This window comes from Microcaecilia unicolor, chromosome 4 (genome assembly GCF_901765095.1).
Source record: "Microcaecilia unicolor chromosome 4, aMicUni1.1, whole genome shotgun sequence".
NCBI classification, from domain to species: Eukaryota; Metazoa; Chordata; class Amphibia; order Gymnophiona; family Siphonopidae; genus Microcaecilia; species Microcaecilia unicolor.
This window is the reverse complement of record NC_044034.1, coordinates 338,218,636-338,240,902: the sequence shown is the minus strand read 5'-3', so window position 1 is coordinate 338,240,902 and position 22,267 is coordinate 338,218,636. Positions and strand designations below refer to the sequence as shown.

The window sequence follows — 22,267 nt, the reverse complement described above, 5'->3', positions numbered from 1 at the left end:
GGCTTGGCTTCAGGGACACCAAAGTGAGGCTTGGCTAACAGGAAGAACAACAACAGGAAATGAAGCAGAAGCAGGAAGATCAAAGTGAGGCTTGGCTTACAGGAAGAACAACAATAGGAAAAAAGGCAGACTGGAGAGGTCACAGAGAAACAGTAGGTCTACTATCTATCTATCTACTTATCATTTATATAGCGCTACAAGGCATACGCAGCGCTGGACACCATACACAGAAGACAGTCCCTGTCTGAACATAAGGGCACGGCCACAACCGTGACATCAGGGAAGTTTTGGCAGCTCCGTTGTCTGACCTCTTCAAATGCTTCCTTAGAGGCTGGAGTGGTCCCGGAGGGCTGGAGACTGCAGAAAGGCTGATGTGATACCTAAAGAATAAGTTGGTCCCCTATATACCTTTGAGGTTTCTAAGGTCCTCTCAGGGAGCATCCTTAACTGTGCCTCATCAAAGGAACTCATGCAATATGACACCCACCAGCAGGCATTCTCAAGACTAGCTCTCACACTCAGAAACACAGGAGAAACACCACAAAACAAAATGACATGAGAAATATATTTGATCTTATTTGGATAAATGTTGACATTTTCCACATCATTTCAAACATCTCTAATATAGTTACCTCAAGGTGCTGAATGTAATGTAACCTTCAACTAGCTTTTGTTTTCGATCACTAGATCAGAGGAAGAGATGATAAAATTCATGCACCTTATGAATTCCGTTTGGACTCTGTGTAGCAGAGATGTCATTAAACTTTTTGATCTTTCACCTTTCACCACTGTATGTGACCTGGGAGGTAAGTAACCTCAAAGCAATCTTCTGTGGAGAAAAGTACTGTGTCAAGTACACAAATGGTATGTGGATACCATGGGCCCAATATTTGGAAAACGCTGAGCTCCTAAGAAAGCCTCCTAAATGTGTGCCCTATTTTCATCCAAATTTAGGAGCATAACTTTCAGCTGAAAATTCATCTTAGGGGATTTAACTGGGCTCCTGTCTGGTTAAATCCTGCTGAGCTGTCCAACCGTTGATATTCAGCAGCACTTAATTGGGGTAGTGCCCCTGAATATCTCCGCTCGCTGATTGGCTATTGCCTGACTGGCTAGGTTAGGGGCGGTCCAGGAGTGGAGTTTGGGCTAAGCCACAACTTAGCCAGTTAGCAGCGATATTCGGCCACTAACCTGCTAAGGGGCACTTTTACAAAGGTGCGGTAGGGCTACCGCATGGGTAGAGCACACCAAATCGGGGAGCCTGGTGGTAGTTCTGAAGTTGGCGCGCACAGTTTCCTACAGTGGAAAATAATTTTCTATTTTCTACGGGGGGGGGGGGGGGGGGGACGACATTCCTGATGGTAATTGGCAGTGTGGCCACATTGCTGTGTGCTGCCCGATTACCGTGAGGTTAGCGCGTGAGCCCTTACTGCCCACTAAGCAGGTGGCAGTAAGGGCTCAGGCAGTGAATAGCCACGTGCTAATTTTAATATTAGCACATCGTCATTTACTGCCTCATTTTTTTTTTTACTTTTTAATCTTTTATTAACTTTTAAATAAAGACATAACCATTGTAATGTACATCACAAAGTATCACATGTCAAGTCATAAAAAACAGAACAGTGGCAAGTATGGTATAATTACCTGAGCTCAGTGGCGTACCAAGGGGGGGGGGCGGTCCACCCCGGGTGCACGCCGCTGGGGGGGGGGGGGGGTGCCGCGGCGCGCACCTGTTGCCCTGTCTCAGTCCGAGTTCGCAATTCGCATGTGTTCACTGCTCCCTCTGAGTCTGCCCCGGAACAGGTTACTTTCCTGTTCCGGGGCAGACTCAGAGGGAGCAGTGAACACATGTGAATTGCGAACTCGGACTGAGACAGGGCAACAGGCGAGCGCTGCGGCACCCCGCCCCCAGTGGCGTGCACCCGGGGGGGTGTCATTTCGCTGGGGGGGGAAGAGGTGTCATTTCGTCGGGGGGGGGGGGGGGGGGGTCGCACTGCACCCGGGGGGGGGGGGGCGCATTGGCGATCCGCCCCGGGTGTCAGCTAGGGTCAGAACGCCACTGCCTGAGCTAAACAAATTCTGATTTTCTCCAGGAAAAAAATTATCTAACAAATCCTGGCAGTCTACTATTATTCGGTAACACATATGAGTCTGCTTAATAGGACAAATTGACAAAGTACTACCACAACAAAAACAACCTTTCTTTAATCTAAGGTTTTCGTAACATATACTAAATTCAAACATCTTTAAATTGATGTGTTATCCAAGGTCTATACCTCGGGTAAACGTAACCCATGAGCACTAGCTCTCCTACCATGATCCAACTGAAAGCAAATTATGCCATTAACCACCTCCGACCCTCCCCCCTCCCTTTCCCCATAATCCTCCACAGAATTTGAGTAGGTATTGTTCTCAAAAAGGGTGGGGGGGGGAGGGATGGGTTTAAAAAGGGAGGGAGGGATGGGTTTTACTGCCCCGTTTTTAAAAAGGCCTTTTTCCTGCCTTGGTAAAAAATGGCCCAGCACGTGCCAATTTCATGCACCAGAACTAGCGCAGGCCACTTTTTACCATGGCTTAGTAAAAAGGCCCCTAAGTAAGCACGTACTCCCAAATTCCATAAATGGTGCTTTAAATTGCGTGTGCAAACCTCGACTCATGCCCAATTTGTGCACGCAAACTGATGGCCCCTTGTACCAAGCTGCGGCAAAAGGGGGCCAGTGCTGGTATTGGTGCATGTTTTACACGCGCACCGAGGCCCCCTTTTACAGCAGCTGGAAAAAGGGAAGTCTTGACTTCCTGCAGGAAATGGCCGTGTGGCAAGTAAAGCAATTTCCACATGGCCATTTTTTTGGGGGGGGGGGGGGGGGGGGGGAGTCCTTACCGTCACCCATTGCAGCATCTGAGACTTTTTCCTCTGCAAATACTAATTCCCCTAACTGATGTTTAAATAGATCACTTTTTGGATAATTAAGTGGAAACTTTGGTTTAAGCGATCAATTTTCTCTAATAACCGTTATATAGGGTATGATACATACCTGTAGCAGTTGTTCTCCGAGGACAGCAGGCTGATTGTTCTCACGACTGGGTTGACGTCCGCGGCAGCCCCCACCAACCGGAAGAAGCTTCGCGGGACGGTCGGCACGCAGGCCACGCCCACCGCGCATGCGCGGCCGCCTTCCCGCCCGTGCGCGACCGCTCCCGCCAGTTGAATGACAAGCAATAAAATATGAAACACACAACTCCAAAGGGGAGGAGGGAGGGTAGGTGAGAACAATCAGCCTGCTGTCCTCGGAGAACAACTGCTACAGGTATGTATCATACCCTTTCTCCGAGGACAAGCAGGCTGCTTGTTCTCACGACTGGGGTATCCCTAGCTCTCAGGCTCACTCAAAACAATAACCCAGGTCAATTGAACCTCGCAACGGCGAGGGTACAACAGAAATTGACCTACGAAGAACAACTAACTGAGAGTGCAGCCTGACCAGAATAAATTCGGGTCCTGGAGGGTGGAGTTGGATTTACACCCCAAACAGATTCTGCAACACCGACTGCCCGAACCGACTGTCGCGTCGGGTATCCTGCTGGAGGCAGTAATGAGATGTGAATGTGTGGACAGATGACCACGTCGCAGCCTTGCAGATCTCTTCAATAGTGGCTGACTTCAAGTGGGCCACCGACGCTGCCATGGCTCTGACACTATGAGCCGTGACATGACCCTCAAGAGTCAGCCCAGCCTGGGCGTAAGTGAAGGAAATGCAATCTGCTAGCCAATTGGAGATGGTGCGTTTCCCGACAGCGACCCCTAGCCTGTTAGGGTCGAAAGAAATAAACAATTGGGCGGACTGTCTGTTGGGCTGTGTCCGCTCCAAGTAGAAGGCCAATGCTCTCTTGCAGTCCAATGTGTGCAACTGACGTTCAGCAGGGCGGGTATGCGGCCTGGGGAAGAATGTTGGCAAGACAATTGACTGGTTAAGATGGAACTCCGACACCACATTCGGCAGGAACTTTGGGTGAGTGCGGAGCACTACTCTGTTGTGATGAAATTTAGTATATGGAGCATGAGCTACTAGGGCTTGAAGCTCACTGACCCTACGAGCTGAAGTAACTGCCACCAAGAAAATGACCTTCCAGGTCAAGTACTTCAGATGGCAGGTATTCAGTGGCTCAAAAGGAGGTTTCATCAGCTGGGTGAGGACGACGTTGAGATCCCATGACACAGTAGGAGGCTTGATAGGGGGCTTTGACAAAAGCAAGCCTCTCATGAATCGAACGACTAAAGGCTCTCCAGAGATGGCTTTACCTTCCACACGATAATGGTAAGCACTAATCGCACTAAGGTGATTCCTTACTGAGTTGGTCTTGAGGCCAGACTCTGATAAGTGCAGAAGGTATTCAAGCAGGTTCTGTGCAGGGCAAGAACGAGGTTCTAGGGCCTTGCTCTCACACCAAACGACAAACCTCCTCCACTTGAAAAAGTAACTCTTTTTAGTGGAATCCTTCCTAGAGGCAAGCAAGACCCGGGAGACACCCTCAGACAGACCCAACGCAGCGAAGTCTACGCCCTCAACATCCAGGCCGTGAGAGCCAGGGATTGAAGGTTGGGGTGCAGCAACGCTCCGTCGTTCTGCGAAATGAGAGTCGGAAAACACTCCAATCTCCACGGTTCTTCGGAGGACAACTCCAGAAGAAGAGGGAACCAGATCTGACGGGGCCAAAAGGGCGCTATCAGAATCATGGTGCCGCGGTCTTGCTTGAGCTTCAGTAAGGTCTTCCCCACCAAAGGTATGGGAGGATAAGCATACAGGAGGCCGGTCCCCCAATGAAGGAGAAAGGCATCTGACGCTAGCCTGCCGTGTGTCTGAAGTCTGGAACAGAACAGAGGCAGCTTGTGGTTGGTCTGAGAGGCGAAAAGATCCACCGAGGGGGTGCCCCACTCTCGGAAGATCTTGCGTACCACTCTGGAATGGAGCGACCACTCGTGCGGTTGCATGACTCTGCTCAGTCTGTCGGCCAGACTGTTGTTTACGCCTGCCAGGTACGTGGCTTGGAGAAGCATGCCGAACCGACACGCCCAACGCCACATACCGACGGCTTCCTGACACAGGGGGCGAGATCCGGTGCCCCCCTGCTTGTTGACGTAATACATTGCAACCTGATTGTCTGTCCGAATTTGGATAATTTGGCAGGACAGCCGATCTCTGAAAGCCTTCAGTGCGTTCCAGATCGCTCGGAGCTCCAGGAGGTTGATCTGCAGATCCTTTTCCTGGAGGGACCACAGACCCTGGGTGTGAAGCCCATCGACATGGGCTCCCCACCCCAGGCGGATGCATCCGTCGTCAGCACTTTCGTGGGCTGCGGAATTTGGAATGGACGTCCCAGGGTCAAATTGGTCCGTATGGTCCACCAGAGCAGTGAAGTGCGGCAACTGGTGGAGAGGCGGATGACATCCTCTAGATTCCCGGTGGCTTGGAACCACTGGGAAGCTAGGGTCCATTGAGCAGATCTCATATGAAGACGAGCCATGGGAGTCACATGAACTGTGGAGGCCATATGACCCAGAAGTCTCAACATCTGCCGAGCTGTGATCTGCTGAGACGCTCTGGTCTGCGAAGCCAGGGCCAAGAGATTGGTGGCCCTCGCTTCGGGAAGGTAGGCCTGAGCCATCTGGGAATTCAGCAGCGCTCCTATGAATTCCAGAGACTGAGTTGGCTGGAGATGGGACTTTGGGTAATTTATCACAAACCCCAGCAGCTCCAGAAGTTGAATAGTGCACTGCATGGACCGGAGGGCTCCTGCCTCCGAGGTGTTCTTGACCAGCCAATCGTCGAGATATGGGAACACGTGCACTCCCAGCTTGCGTAGGTGGGCCGCTACCACCACGAGGCACTTTGTAAACACTCGTGGGGCAGAGGCGAGCCCAAAGGGCAGCACACAATACTGAAAGTGCCGTGTGCCCAGGCGGAATCTGAGATACTGTCTGTGAGCTGGCAGTATCGGGTTGTGAGTGTATGCGTCCTTTAAATCCAGGGAACATAGCCAATCGTTTTTCTGAATCATTGGCAGAAGGGTGCCCAAGGAAAGCATCCTGAACTTTTCTTTGACCAGGAATTTGTTCAGGCCTCTCAGGTCTAGGATGGGACGCATCCCCCCTGTTTTCTTTTCCACAAGGAAGTACCTGGAATAGAATCCCTGTCCTTCCTGCCCGGGTGGTACGGGCTCGACCGCATTGGCGCTGAGAAGGGCGGAGAGTTCCTCTGCAAGTACCTGCTTGTGATGGGAGCTGAAAGACTGAGCTCCCGGAGGACAATTTGGAGGCAGGGAGGCCAAATTCAGGGCGTATCCGTACCGCACTATTTGGAGAACCCACTGGTCGGAGGTTATGAGAGGCCACCTTTGGTGAAAGAATTTTAACCTCCCTCCGACCGGCAGGTCGTCCGGTACGGACACTTGTAGGGCGGCTATGTTCCCATGGATCCAGTCAAAAACCCGTCCCCGGCTTTTGCTGTGGAGGCGCAGGGGGCTGCTTAGGCGCACGCTGTTGACGGAAACGAGCGCGCTGGGGCTGTCCCTGTGCCTGACGAGGCCTTCGGGCCGGCTGGTTGTACCTACGCTTCGCAAAAGAATAGGGTGCAGCCTGCCGAGCCCGGGAAAAACGCCCGCCCGCGGGGGCGGGTGCTGAAGGCGCCCGGTGGGAGAGCTTGTCGAGAGCGGTTTCCCGCTGATGCAGTTGGTCAACCATCTGCTCGACCTTCTCGCCAAAAATATTATCCCCCCGGCAAGGGACGTCGGCCAGTCGCTGCTGGGGTGCGGTTGTCCAGGTCAGAGGCACGCAGCCATGAGAGCCTGCGCATCACTATACCTTGGGCCGCAGCACGAGATGCCACGTCACAGGTGTCAAAAATCCCCCTGGACAGGAACTTTCTGCACGCCTTCAGCTGCCTGACCACCTCCTGATAAGGCCTGGACTGCTCCGGCGGGAGCTTATCGACCAGGTCCGCCAGCTGTTGCACATTGGTCCGCATGTGGATGCTCATATAGAGCAGGTAAGATTGGATGCGGGTCACGAGCATGGAGGATTGGTAGGCCTTCCTCCCAAATGAGTCCAGAGTGCGAGACTCCCGCCCCGGGGGCGCCGAGGCGGTATCCCTCGAACTCCGTGCCCTCTTGAGAGCAGAATCCACGACCGCTGAGTCATGGGGCAACTGGGGCCGCATGAGCTCTGGGTCAGAGTGGATCCTGTACTGGGACTCTGCTTTCTTGGGAATGGTGGGGTTAGTTAGTGGTCGCACCCAGTTCCGAAAGCAGCGTCTCCTTCAGGACATTGTGCAGCGGTACCGTGGAGGACTCTCTAGGTGGTGATGGATAGTCGAGGACCTCGAGCATCTCGGCCCTCGGCTCTTCCACAGAGACCACGGGGAAGGGAATGCTTATAGACATATCCCGCACAAAAGAGGCAAAGGAGAGACTCTCAGGAGGTAAGAGCTTCCTCTCCGGTGAAGGCGTGGGGTCCGAGGGAAGGCCCGTAGACTCCTCTGAGGAGAAATATCTAGGGTCCTCCTCTTCCCCCCACGAGTCCTCATCCTCGGTATCGGACATTAGCTCATGTAGCTGAGTCCTGTACCGGGCCCGGCTCGACGTCGAGGCACCGAGGTCTCGGTGTCGTCGAGCGGTGGACTCCCGCGCCGGCGGGGACGGAGCTCCCTCCATCGACGTCGACGGGGACTCCACCTGCGTGGCGGTCGAGACCGGCACCGCAAGCGGCGGCGGTGTCGACAGCCCCGGCGCCGGGCTAGAGCTCGCCAGCGCCACAGTCATCGGCGCCGAGGGCGCAAGCACCCCTGGCGCCGGCACAGCCTGGCGCATCAGCCCTTCCAGGATCCCCGGAAGGATGGCTCTGAGGCACTCGTCCAGGCCCGCTGCCGGGAAAGGCGGTGGGGCCGGTAAGGGTGTCGGTGCCAGAAGCTGCTGGGGGCCAGGAGACGGCACCGAGGTGCCGGGACCCCGACGCGTCGGTACCTCCACCACCGACGGAGATCTCTCCTCTCTGCGATGACGCTTCGGCGTCGAGTCCTCTCCAGGGTGCACCGAGGGCTCCCGGTGACGGCGCTTCTTATCTTTTTTCCGGTGCACGTCACCGGCGCCGGAGGGCATGGAGGAGGAGGAGGTCGATCCCCCTCGGTCTCGAGGTACCGGGTCCGACAGGGTTCGGTCCCGTGGCTCACGAGCTGAGGGAGTGACCGGGGCCGACTGCCCACGCGGCCTCTCAACCCCACTCTCACCGGCGGACCGGCGGGCCGACGGGACCTGTTCTCCTGGGGTCGCTGCCATCGGTGCCGATGTCTCGGGCATCGATACCGGTACCGAAGAACCGGCCTTCGATACCGATGCCGTCGAGGTCGACGTCGAGGGGCCGGCGCAAGTTCCAAAAAGACGGTCCCGCAGAACTTGCCTCGCAACCTGAGTCCGTTTCCGGAGACCGAGACACAAAGCGCACGACTTGAGATTGTGCTCCGGCCCGAGGCACTGGAGGCACCAAGCGTGGGTGTCGGTCTGCGAGATCGGCCGGCCGCAGCGACCACACTTTTTAAATCCACTCGGGACCTTCGAGGACATCGACGGAAAAATCGCGTCGGCGAAGTCAAAGTCGGCAATGGTGGCTAAAATCACACCACGAAAAAATCAATCGACCGAGCGGCCACTAGGCCGCAACGTGGCATCCCCGCTAGTAAGCGAGGGAAAAAGGGAACGCGTGCTCCACACGCGCGAAAATTTTTTTTTTTTTATTTATTTATTTATTTATTTTTTTTAAAACAATACAAACAAGATGAGAGGAAACCGAACGGGAATCCAAGCAACGATCCGCGTAAACGCGGTCGAAAATCCGGCGGCTGAACAGAGAGAGAGGCAATTGCACAACTCTCTCAGTCGCGGAAAAAAAGTAACTGGCGGGAGCGGTCGCGCACGGGCGGGAAGGCGGCCGCACATGCGCGGTGGGCGTGGCCTGCGTGCCGACCGTCCCGCGAAGCTTCTTCCGGTTGGTGGGGGCTGCCGCGGACGTCAACCCAGTCGTGAGAACAAGCAGCCTGCTTGTCCTCGGAGAATGATATGTACATAAATTTAGGCCTGCCATTCGGTTACCTAGATTTATGAGCCTACCCCAGGATTCTATGTAGCGCGACTTAACTTGTGAGTAATCCGGTCGTATTCTGGATTTGCGCATGTAACTTGGTTACGAAGCCAATCAGCACTAATAATTACAATTATTGACACCAATTGGCTTTACATGCTCAACAGTCTAGGCGTGATGTGCATAAATTCTAAGTTGCATAGTTGAAAAGGGGGCATGGATATAGGTGTGGAATGGGTGGGTTGTGGGCGTTTCTAAAATCTAGATGTGTTGCTATAGAATACACCCGGTCCACGCCTAATTTAAGAGTCAACATTTCCACCAAGTTTCACTTGGTGTAACTGCCCACGGCTAAATTTAGTCACGCGGACAGGCACTTGGTGTATTCTATAAACCATGCAGAAATTTAGGTGCATTCTATAAAGTCCATCTAAATTTAGGCATACTTTATAGAATACACCTGCGTGTAATTTTTTTGGTGCTGATATTTTAGACATGATATATAGAATCTGGTCCCTAGTGGTGAAAATCAGTGCTAAGCTCCTAACTTCTTTTTCCCACCCTAAGTCCACCCCTTGAGTAAACATTTATGTAGTTAGGCCCAGTAAATTTTCAAAGAGTTCAATTTATGAGGATAACTCTCACATTTAGGAGCATAAATTCTTTGAATTTTGGGCCTCATTTGCCTTTAACAACAGAAGAATGATGGGGCGGGAAACTTTTACCTAATAAAACTACAAACACCATTAGTGATATAAAAACCCTTAATGCTGCTGTGTTTTTGCCTTTTGCTTTATACCAGTGGCTCCCGAACCTGGCTGGGAGGCATCCCAGCCAGCCAGGATTTCAGGATCTCCATAATAAATATTCATGAAGGTGATTTGCATGCAGCGAAGGTAGTGCATGCAGATCTCTCTCATAGTAACATAGAAGATGACGGCAGAAAAAGACCTGCATGGTCCATCCAGTCTGCCAAACAAGATAAACTCACATGTGCTACTTTTTGTGTATACCTGACCTTGATTTGTACCTGTCCTTTTCAGGGCACAGACCGTGTAAGTCTGCCCAGCACTATCCCCGCCTCCCAACCACAAGCCCCGCCTCCCACCACCGGTTCTGGCACAGACTGTATAAGTCTGCCCAGCACTATCCCCGCCTCCCAACCACCAGCCCCGCCTCCCACCACCGGTTCTGGCACAGACCGTATAAGTCTGCCCAGCACTATCCCCGCCTCCCAACCACCGGCTCTGGCACAGACCATATAAGTCTGCCCAGCACCATCTCCGCCTCCCGCCACCGGCTTTGCCACCCAATCTCTCTCATGAATATTCATTGCGGTTATCCTGAAAGCCTGACTGGCTGGGGTGTCTCCAGGGCCAGGTTTGGGAACCACTGCTTTCTACGCTCATATTTGTTCATGTAGTATTTTGCTTGCTTTCTATACAAGGGTGCTCGGGAGCTCTGGCAAAGGAATGCATTTCCATATACCCAGAATCTATGGTGACAATCTATGACCTGCCTAAAGTTGTGCAAACTGCAAAGAAGCACTTTATATCCACAGATGAGCATCGGATCAGTTTCCAGGAAGGTAGGTTTGGGTCACAGCAACTCATAGATCAGATCATTGATTAATTGATTTAAAAACTGCATCTATCCTGCTGATCTAACATTCTGAGCAATCCCAATAAAGGCAAGCTATCATAAAGCAGTAGACAAAACAGTAAAATAAAAAACAATCAATCAATCAACCAACCAAAAACATGCAGTAAAATAATCAATAATCAGTTAGTAAAATATCAACCAAAAATATACAATAATGTAATCGGGGCCAGATTCAGGGAAGGGTAAAGGCAGTGATGGAGATTATCTGTTTCCTAAGGCATCAGTAAGACATTCAATAACCTTTAGGTTTGTTAAAAAGTCCTTCATAATATCTCTTCAAAAATGACCATTTCCAATGATTTTTCCAATGCAATCCAATTGTGCCCAAAATTCAATTAATATTACATTTTTTTAAAAGGTTCCAAAAATATATTTACTTCTGACATTAATCCTATCAGCCCACTGATTCTACTCTGCTCTGACAATGACACTTCCTCTACACCGATTATACCTTTAACCTTGTCTCCTAATACCCTTATACTCATCCTCCAATCGTTTCTTCTCCATCTTCCTATCCCATCCCCCTCCCAATCTCCTCTCCTTTACCTATCTATCATAGTAACATAGTAGATGATGCTACTTTTTGTGTATACCCTACTTTGATTTGTACCTGTGCTCTTCAGGGCACAGACCATATAAGTCTGCCCAGCACTATCCCCGCCTCCCAACCACCAGCCCCGCCTCCCACCATCGGCTCTGGCACAGACTGTATAAGTCTGCTCAGCACTATCCCCGCCTACCAACCACCAGTCCCGCCTCCCATCACCGGCTCTGACACAGACCGTATAAGTCTGCCCAGCACTATCCCCGCCTCCCAACCACCAGTCCCGCCTCCCGATCTCGACTAAGCTCCTGAGGATCCATTCTTTCTGCACAGGATTCCTTTATGCTTATCCCATGCATGTTTGAATTCCGTTACCGTTGATTACCTTCCCATATCCAACCCATATATTCTTCAAACCTTACTATTATGTTATTGTAGTTTGTAATATTCTCCTTCCAGGACTCTGTAATGCTTTTTCTTTACTAGGTAAGCCACATTGAACCTGCTGTATGTGGGAAAGCATGGGGTACAAGTGTAATAAATAAATAAATAAATATACTGCATTATCCCAAACAAGGTCAGGTTCAATGTGGCTAACAATAAACACTCATAAAAAGTACAATACAGTTAGTATTAGCATACATAGTAATAATACAATACACAAACTTCACTACTATTGAATAACAAGAGCAGGGTTCCAAGCATGCTGGAGAACTAACAATTACAAGTATGAGTAAGGGATTTAATAAATAAAAATGCTTTCAACAGCTTAAGAAATAAGAGGTAATCAGTAACACATCTTAATGGATTAGGCAGAAATGAAACAAACATCTATTTATCTATAGTAATGTAACCAGTATAAAAATATATATATTTTTAAAATTTTACCAGGTTGAGGAGTGTCCTGGAGCTTGGGGGGGGGGGGGGGGGGGGGGGGGGCTCTGGGTTCTGGTCCTTTGTTGGGACACATCCAACGCTGGAGTGATGCTTCTGATGTGACCTGCGGGGTTCTGGTCCGCCCTGAAGATAGTGTGAGCTGGCTGGAGTAGGCAGGAAAGTCCCTTGTTGTGCATGTCACATTCTGAAGCACATTGGGAAATTGAGTCCTGATGACTCCGGGAATGTCTTGTGGCTTGAGAAACGCTGTACCACCAATCATTGTAAATAAATAAGGTTGGGGAACATATGGGAACCCAGGAAGGGTCTTAAAATAAGTGGCAGCGTTTATTTAAATTAATGCGATCATGCAGGGGCATATGCATGCGTGAATGGTTCATTTCTAATTAAGCAAGTCCTAGAGTATGCTGGGAAGCGAGGGGGAGCTCAAGGAAGCCTACTTTTGACCCTGATGATCCCCTAGTGGCGCAAAAAAAATCACGCATGTGCAGTGAGGTCACCAGAGACCTGCACTGACACTTGCAACATAAAATAAATAATTTAATGATTTAAAAAGTGTTTGCAAAGTTTAAAAAAATTAAGAATTTCAGTGCAGTCAGCTTGCAGATATGAACCATAGTTTCATTTGTGCTCCATTTGTATGCAAAATACTGCAGTTTTTAATTTGGGATTCGGCTCTGACATGAATTATATACTTAAAAACAACAAAAACAAAGGTTTTAAAGATTATGTTAATATAATATAGAATAATGGAATGTTAAAGAGTGTCTGAATGTTTGAAAGGAGGGCTCGGATTGGCTGCACTGCTCAGCAGAGTAATGGACACCTTTAAAGAAGGCAAAAGTGCTGTCGTAGATATGAGAGAAATTTAGCATGAAAAGAATTATAATGAGTGGAAGTTAAAGTGTGTTGTCTGAAAATAAATATAAGTGTCCCGGAGTGTGTGAGAAAGGAATATTAGTTAAAAAAAATATTTTGAAGAAAAAAATCTGAACTCAGAAAAACAATTAGGGCCCTGTTTACTAAGGTGTGTTAGTGTTTTTAGCGCACGCGCTAACCGTGTAGGCATCTATAGGGCTATTGTAGGCATGTACATGGTTAACGCGCTTTAAAAATGTTAACGCGCCTATAACGCTGTTTAGTAAACAGGGCCCTTAATCTCTGTTGTCAGGTTTAATAATTTCTTGATAAACAAGATAAATTTAGGGACAGAAGACATTATTGAAATGATTTTACTCAATTTTGGTTCATTTAAAGGGATCAAGGTCTGATCAGCAGAGCCTTTAAAATTGAGGGGCCCTTTTACTAAGCCAAGTAGGCACCTGCACGTGCTCGATGTGCGTCAATTTTGAGTTACTGCCCGGTTATCACATGGCCCTTGCGCTAATTTTGTTTTTGATGCATGTCCACTAGGCGCGCCGGAAAATATTTTTATTCTCTGGTGTGCGGGCAGTAATCGGCATTTTACGCACTTAGACCATTACTGCCTGGTTACCGCTTGAGACCTTACTGCTAGGTCAGTGGCTGATGATAAGGTATCAGACCGAAAATGGACATGCGGCAATTTTCATTTTGCTGCACGTCCATTTTCGGCAAAAATTTTAAAAAGGCATTTTTTTTACAGGTGCGCTGAAAAATGATTCTGCACATGCCCAAAACACGAGTCTACACTACCGCAGGCCATTTTTCAGCGCACCTTAGTAAAAGGGCGTCTAACTCTCTGTTGGAAAGATAGATAATCACTTCTGAGTTAAATATTGATGTGAGAAAAGTTATGCTTTGTGAAAAATGAAAACTCGGAGTATGAACAAACTAAAAACTTGATTAAACTCCTAAGATTTCTTAGGTGAAGAACTGACTTTTAAAAGTCAGAAGATTATTTCTATTAAGGGGTTCTGTGCTAGCGTCCCTTTATTTATTAAAAGTATGAAAGTGTTCTATGTCTGTGAGTGATTTCACTGATGAAACGTTTCAATAGCCTGAATCCAGAAGAAGATGAAGCACTCTCCTGATAGTTAAAGATAGGGAAAGTGAACAAATTAGCATAATAAGGGCACTCAGACAGAACTGTTTTCCTGAAGTAAGGAATTTTGTTTTATTAGTCAGCCATTTCCAGTTCAGGTATCCTGTGACAGGCAGGCACATATCTAGAGACACTCACTGAAGGGAGGAAGAATTCTTTCCTTTTATTTTTATTTAGAGGTAGATTGTGGGGAGAAGACCAAGGCAAAGACAACTAAGACAGATGAAGAACTGAACCCAAGAGAGCTTGAAAAGATAAGTAAACAAGAAGATACAAACATTAAGGACAATGGGACATTGGAAAAGAGAGGGGGATACATTCACAGAACAACACATATACTTACCTGGTTAAAATTTGGGACATGTGTCAAAAGAAAAGAAATAGTTAAAAAATAGAACATTGGTGTAATTTATTTTAAAAAAGGAATTGAAAATTACACTCACCTCATAAAACAAAAAAAGGGGGGAAAAGCAGTTATTTATGTAGTAACTTAATCTTACTTGTTGATTTAACAAATTTAAAATATTTTATACTATATTCACCTGAATGTGTTATGTTCCGCTGTAAGAAAAATTAGAGTTGTATTATCTGGATCCAGTAGGCAGGTTTTAATAAAATTTTAATTGTTTATTGTGTACTTTTAAGATTGCAATGGTTTTTAATGATTTTAACTAGTTCTTATAAAAAAAATAATAAGTGCAAAAAATTTACTGTTTGCACTTTATTAAGAGTTTTTGCTTATTCTTACTTGAGTGAGACAATTTGGAATCTGTAACATAAATTGATTCTCTTAACACCTGTACACTCACTCAAAACTTACTTACACTAGTTTTCATCTGGTAACATCTTTATGGGTGGAGTAATATCTTTTGTAGTACCACCCTCCTGAGATCTGGGCTCATTCTGAGGTAACTTGGCTACACCAGGACTACAATACAGGTAAAAGAGTAAGACTGGGCTCTCCTTTCAGCAGAGGGGGTTACAGTAATACTCACCAGCATCCAATCCATTCAGCCTGACACTCACACAGCAATAGCCCCTTAGTTGACAATCCTAAGTACAAAACATTACAGTAACCTATATGGGATAAAACAAGCATCTGAACCAGCAAAGTAAAAGTAGACTGATCAAAATAAGACCTCACCAATGTAAACTACCTACCCCCCCCCCCCCCCCCCCCCCCCGTTAACTAAGCCACACCAGCCTATTCAAAGTGAATGGGCCGTGTCAGCATTATTGGCTTAGTAAACAGGGGGGTAAGTTTGAAAAAACTTTTTTTGCCACAGATGATTAATTTGTGGTTCAAAAACCAAGGATGAGTCAAGAATAATACCTAATACCCTAGATTTGTTTTCCACTGGAAGAGATCATACATCTGCACGGAGCTATGGAATGCAGTACCGAAGGCCATAAAAACAACGCAAGACCTAACCATCTTAACATTATACACGATCTATACAAAACTGAACTCTTATCACATGATTGGCTATCCTCCTTGCTATGAATGATGATCAAGCACTACCACTAGATGTCCAAATGTATGTCAAAATCCAATTATGACACAATTACCTTCATGCAATACCATAATGAATTCTTATCATGTATGTATGCACATAGCATATATATATATATATATATATATATATATATATATATATATATATATATATATATATATATATACAAGTTCCATGTAATTTGTGTTTCATGTATGTTACCATGTATGTAAGTACCTGTACGCAATACCATTTGTAATTCTGTTAACCGGAAATGGCAACCGCCATTAAGTCAAATGTAAGCCACATTGAGCCTGCAAATTGGTGGGAAAGTGTGGGATACAAATGCTACAAATAATAATAATAATAATAATCATCATCATACACTATTGTATCTAGAACAACAACGTTATAATTGTGGAACCATAGAAGATTCATTTTATTTGTATTTAGTTTTAACATACTACCAATGGCCAGACAGACGGGAGGCAACAGGTCATGTGTGTTTGTCCACGAGAGCCAGCACCCATCCATGCCTGTTGTTCTATGAATATTTATTTATTTATTTATTTATTTATTGCATTTGTATCCCACATTCCCCCACCTATTTGCAGGCTCAATGTGGCTTACATAGATCTGATAACATTGTCATAGCTGGATATCAGATACAGTTAATTATGTGTGGCGATTAGGAAGGGGAGAGGGAAGAAGGAAGAGAATTGTTAAGGTAGTTAAGGAGGGTGTGCGTTCATAATTGAGTGGACTTAGTGAAGTTATAGGTTTTCATTGTAGGCCTTGTTGAAGAAGAATGTTTTCAGAGATTTTCGAAACATAGTTGTTTCTTTGATTGCTTTCAGGTCTGTAGGTAATGCATTCCATATCTGCGTGCTCTTGTAAGAGAAGGTAGTGGCGTGAATAAATATCAGCCTTGCAAAAACTGCATAAGCAAGACATTTTTTCGAGGTTAATATTTATGTGTTGAACAACAGGTGCAGAGGGGTGCTGACACTTTTGTTTTGTTTGTACATGCGAGAAGCCCTCACCACAGAACCTTGTATGCATTTATCTGACAGGCTTTCCTTGATTAGCATGTAAGCTCTGCAGGCTTGAAATTAGGAAGTTGTGTCAGAAGGGGCGGAATCAGGGGTGTGCTGGTAAATTTTTAACAACGAGCTCTCTGTCTGGGCTAGCCAGCCTTGCAATTTAGTGTGGGGGGGGGGGCAACACATGCCTCTCTCTCCCCTCCTCCCTCAATGGGCATGCTGACCCCAACAGCCAATAAATGGACTGCCAACACCCCCCCCCCCCCCCCGCTGCTTGTTTCTGGCTCTGAGCAGCAAGCTGGGACTTCTGGCACATGCAGGAGAAGTCCCAGCCTGCAGCTCAGAGCTGGAAACAAGGAGTGGAGAGCAGCAGCAGTCTATTTACTTGACTGGTAGGGCTCAGCATCCCCTCCAGCACTCAGCATCCCCTCCAGCACTCAGCATCCCCGCCAGCAAAGTAAAAGAGAATTCATGAGGAGGCCCGAGCCCACATTTTGGAAGCCAATTGTTAAAGTACTTTTGGAGGGCCTACTCTAACAACTGGCTCCCAAAATTCTTAATAACTTAACAAATGGCTCTCGCAAGCCCGTGAGAGCCTACTCCAGCACACCACTGGGCGGAATGATTCAGAGAGAATTCCCCGTTGGAGGCCGCAAGCAGCCTATTAGTGCTGATGTCACTGGTATTGACCGGGTGAAGACTGGAGGTGATTTTAAAGCATGGGGGTGGGGGTGGGGGGAAGTAAGGAATTGTGGGGCCCTTTTACAAAGCAGCGGTAAGCCCACCATGAGCTTACTGTGCACCAATCCAAAACTACCTCCAGGCTACCACAGGAGCTTGGCAGTAGTTCCCACCCCTAGTGCACACCAATTCCAGTGCTACAAAAATACATCCTATTTTTGTAGTGCCAGAACTTTACCGGCAGTAATCGTGCAGCATCAAGCGCTGCCTAGTTACCGCCAGGTTAGCGCAGGAGCCCTTACCGCCATCTCAATGGACGGCGGTAAGGGTTCCCCTCCGAAATGGCCATTGCGTTAAGTGGTTTACTTACCACATGGCCATTTCTGTTTCCCAAAAATAGACAGCCTTTTACCCACTGAGGTAAAGGGAGGCCTTAGTGCGCATCAAGAACACGAAGTGACGCTAGTGCAGGCCCTCTTTTACCGCAGCTTAATAAAAGGACCCCTGTGAGAGCTTTGTGATGCTGGGAAGGGAAGGGAGAGATGCCGGACCATGCATGGAGGGAGGGAGAAAGAAAAAAAGGAAATGCAAAGGTGGCACCTTTAATAGTAATCGACTGAAAGGGGATGTATTTGCAACACACGCACCTTGAATGGCTATGCCATGAATGCAGACTTTTTATTTTCTTCTTTGATACAGGAGACTTTTTTGAAGATTCAATTCCTGAAGCTGACTTGTACATTTTGGCTAGAATCCTTCACGACTGGACAGAGAAAAAGTGCTTACAGCTTCTAGAAAAAGTTTACAAGGCCTGTAAACCTGGTGTGTGTCTAACACTAGAATGTAGTTCCTGAACCTTCTGCCTCTCAAAAAGTGTAGCAGTGCTCATAGGATGCCTATCTTGGTGCACTGGTTACTTCAGTCTCCAAGTTTTGATATTTGTTTTACGGGCCCTTTTACTAAGCAGCAGTAAGCCCACCGCGGGCTTACTGTGCAGCAATCTGGAACTACCACCAGCCCAACACAGGCGCTAGTGGTAGTTCCACCCCCAGTGCGCGGCATTTCTGGCCCTAGGGATAGGGTTACCATATGTCTGGATTTACCCAGACATGTCCTCTTTTTGAGGACATGTCCGGGCAACCGGGCGGGTGTTTACCAATCTGCCCGTTTGTCCAGAAATCCGGACAAACGGGCAGATTGCTAGCCTCCCCTCCCTTTACTTACTACTGCCCTGGTGGTCTAGTGACCTCTTCCGCCTTCGGGGCAGGAAAGAGCCCCCTCTTTCCTGCCCGGAGCACTGCCCTGCATGCTTCCTTCCTGTTGCTGATCTCGGCACCGATTCAAAATGGCCGCCGAGAGTTGAAGTGACCTCGCGAGACTTCAACTCTTGGCGGCCATTTTGAATCGGCACCGAGATCAGCAACAGGAAGGAAGCATGCAGGGCAGCGCTCCGGGCAGGAAAGAGGGGGTCTTTCCTGCCCCGAAGAGGTCACTAGACCACCAGGGCAGTAGTAAGGTAGGGGGAGGGCGACGGGGTGTGTGACGGGGGGGGGGGGGGGGGGAAATGTGACAGGGGCGGGGTGGGGTGTGAAAGAGGGCGGGGTGTGGTGGGGCAGGACATGTGTCCTCCTTTTTGGGGGACAAAATATGGTAACCCTACTTAGGGAAAATATTTTTTACCATAGCAGTTACCAATTGTAATCGGAAAGTGCCCGGTTACCACTGTGTTAGCGCAAAAGCCATTACTGCCACCTCATTGGGAGGCCCTTTTACTAAGGCATGTAGGCGCCCATGTGCATACAACGTGCGTCAAATTAGAAGTACCGCCCGGCTACCACATGCTCTGGGAGGTAATTCTCATTTTTACAACGCATCCAATACGAATGTCATAAAATATTTTTTATTTTCTACCGCGTGGTGCTAACTGGCAGTGTATGCGCACTGACGATTACTGCCCGGTTAACGCGCGAGACCTTACCACTAACTTAGCGTGTGGTAGTAAGATCTCAGGCCCAAAATGGATGCGCGCCACTTTTTATTTTACCACACATCCATTTTTGGCCCAAAAAAGCGCAGGCATTTTTTGGCGTGCCTTAGTAAAAGGGCCCCTGGGTGCGGTAAATGCTCTCCCCGCATGGCCATGCGGTAAGTGCAATCTTACTGCACGGCCATTTCTTTTTTTGACCTTTTTACCCACTGTGGTAAAAAGGGCCTCAGCGCATGGCAACAACGGCCGCTGCCACTAGCGCAGGGACCTTTTTACCGCAGCTTAGTAAAAGGGCCTTTAATTTGAATCACATGACTGTAAGGGTAATTGAAAGATGTGTTCTCTTGGAAGTCAAAAAAAGAAGTATTTTATTCTGAGCATTGAAGGAACAGACATCAACCGATAAAGAGTTTAAACAAGTGAAACCTCAACTGCTACAGAAGGTGTACGTAGATGACCATTCATAAATGGCTGTAATCACTGGTTTCAATGAAAGCACCAAAAAAGTAACAGTGAAAAACAACTAGAAAACAGAGAAAAAACACTGTTATAAGTACATAAGTACCGCCATACTGGGAAAAGACCAAGGGTCCATCAAGCCAGGCTTCAAGAACCCGGCAACCCCCCCCCCCCACCCCACCCCCCCCCCCCAAAAAAAAAATTAATAATGTTCAATGGACTTTTCCCTCAGGAATCTGTCCAAACCCCCTTTAAATTCCGTAAGGCCAGCTGCTGTCACTACATTCTCCGGCAACGAGTTCCAGAGTCTAACCACACGCTGAGTAAAGAAAAGCTTTCTCCTATTTGTTTTAAATCTACTATATTCTAGCTTCATCTTGTGTCCCCTGGTTTTGTTGTTGTTTGAAAGTGTAAACAAACGCTTCACATCTGTCCGCTCTACTCCGCTCATTATCTTGTAGACTTCTGTCATATCACCCCTCAGCCACCTTTTCTCCAAGCTGAAGAGCCCTAACCTTCTCAGCCTTTCCTCATAGGGAAGTCGTTCCATTCTCTTTATCATTTTCGTCGCTCTTCTCTGCACCTTCTCTAATTCCTTTATATCTTTTTTGAGATGCGGCGACCAGAATTGGACACAATACTCAAGGTGCGGTCGCACCATGGAGTGATACAACGGCATTATAACATCCTCGTTACAAAAAAAAGATGCTATTAAGTTATAGGAACAATACCGCAGACTCTTCACTATCAATGTTCATTTCAAGCTGAACAAATACAACTATGGGGTCCTTTTACTAAGGTGCACTGAAAAATGGCTTGTGGGTAGTGTAGGCGTGGGTTTTGGCTGCAAGCCGATAATTTTTCAGCGCACCTGTTGGTCTCTTCCTTCAATCTTCAGAACAAAATACTTTTTTTGATTTTATATTGTTGAATTTTGTTCTTTACTCTCGTGATATTTGTGATATTCTCTTAGAAGTGCAATAATTCACAACTTTAAATTTAGAGTCCATTGCTATCTGAACAAAACATTACACAAAAAAGTTCCAGCTTCTGCTATTCTGACATCACATTTATCCTCTAAACTGATAGAAGCTTTTGGTGCCATTGTTCCCTCTGAGCGGGAGTCCTCCAACTGCATTGTTTCCAGTAGGGGGTGGTGTTTCATTATTGTGTTTTCATTTGCTTGGGACAGGCAGGTTCTTTGAAGTCCTACAGAGTTTGCCTGTCTCTCACTACTGAAAATGTGATAGCGAAACAGCACCCCCCACTGGCAGGACTGTAGGTGGAGAACTTCCACTTAGCTTAGAGGGAACAGTGTTTTGGTGCCTTTAGTCACCACTGGAGAACAGAGGTAGACAGAACATCCTGATCAAAGAACACAAATGAGAGCAGCTTTCCCTGTTGCTTGTTCTGGGCCTTTTAATCCAGATTTTCCAGGAGTTTCTCAATTGTGATATACAGCTCTCTTTTTGGAAACTCATAATTCCTTCTTTTTTTTTCATTTTTATTTTAATTGCACAACTAGGGAATGATCCTATTAAAAAAAACGGTGCAAAAGAAAGTGGAGTTATGATTAGCCTGTTGCAAGCTTAAAGACTAACAAGATACTTAGCAGAGATTTTATAAACGTGTAAATTATCAAATCCATATATTTGCAAAATAGTACCTGGCATCGTGTTTTCTAAAGTCTATTTGCATTCTTTTTTCTTAATCCAATTAGGTGGTGCTGTCCTTCTGGTTGAAGTCCTTTTAAATGAAGATAAAAGTGGTCCTCTGTCTTCCCAGCTGTATTCTCTGAACATGTTGGTACAGACAGAAGGGAGAGAACGCACTCCCGCTGAGTATTGCAAGCTCCTTACAGCGGTGGGATTTAAGGAGATTCAAGTTAGGACAACTGGGAAGATCTATGATGTCATATTAGGAAGAAAGTAGATCTCTGACTCATTTACTCTTCTGCTGTGTTCATAACAGGACATATGGGGGTCTTTTTACAAAGGCGCGCTGAAAAATGGCCTGCGGTGGCGTAGACGTGGGTTTTGGGCAAGCGCAGAATCATTTTTCAGCGCACCTACAAAAAAATGCCTTTTTTAAATTTTTGCCGAAAATGGACGTGCGGCAAAATGAAAATGGCCGTGGGCGTCCATTTTGGGCCTGAGACCTTACCGCCAGCCATTGACCTAGCGGTAAAGTCTCATGCGGTAACTGGGCGGTAATGGCTTACGCGCGCCAAATGCCACTTAGCGCATGACCGATACGCGCGGCCGAAAATAAAAATGATTTTCCAGAAGCGCGCCATAAATGAAATTACCACGAGCCAGGCGGTAACTCCGTTTTGGCGCGTGTTGGGC

The 22,267-nt window shown here is 47.3% G+C and overlaps 1 protein-coding gene across 1 annotated transcript in view; it reads left to right on the top strand.

Annotated features, from left to right (window-relative positions):
- The window catches only part of LOC115468122 (acetylserotonin O-methyltransferase-like), a 36,659-nt gene extending 14,723 nt beyond the window's left edge, over positions 1 to 21,936 (top strand). The window contains exons 4-7 of the mRNA XM_030199647.1: positions 688 to 806; positions 10,575 to 10,715; positions 18,173 to 18,295; positions 21,640 to 21,936. Of these exons, the coding sequence (XP_030055507.1) occupies positions 688 to 806; positions 10,575 to 10,715; positions 18,173 to 18,295; positions 21,640 to 21,851 (595 nt within the window). The 3' untranslated portion in view covers positions 21,852 to 21,936. The remainder of the gene's footprint in view (positions 1 to 687; positions 807 to 10,574; positions 10,716 to 18,172; positions 18,296 to 21,639) is intronic.
- Positions 21,937 to 22,267: the final 331 nt, after the last annotated feature.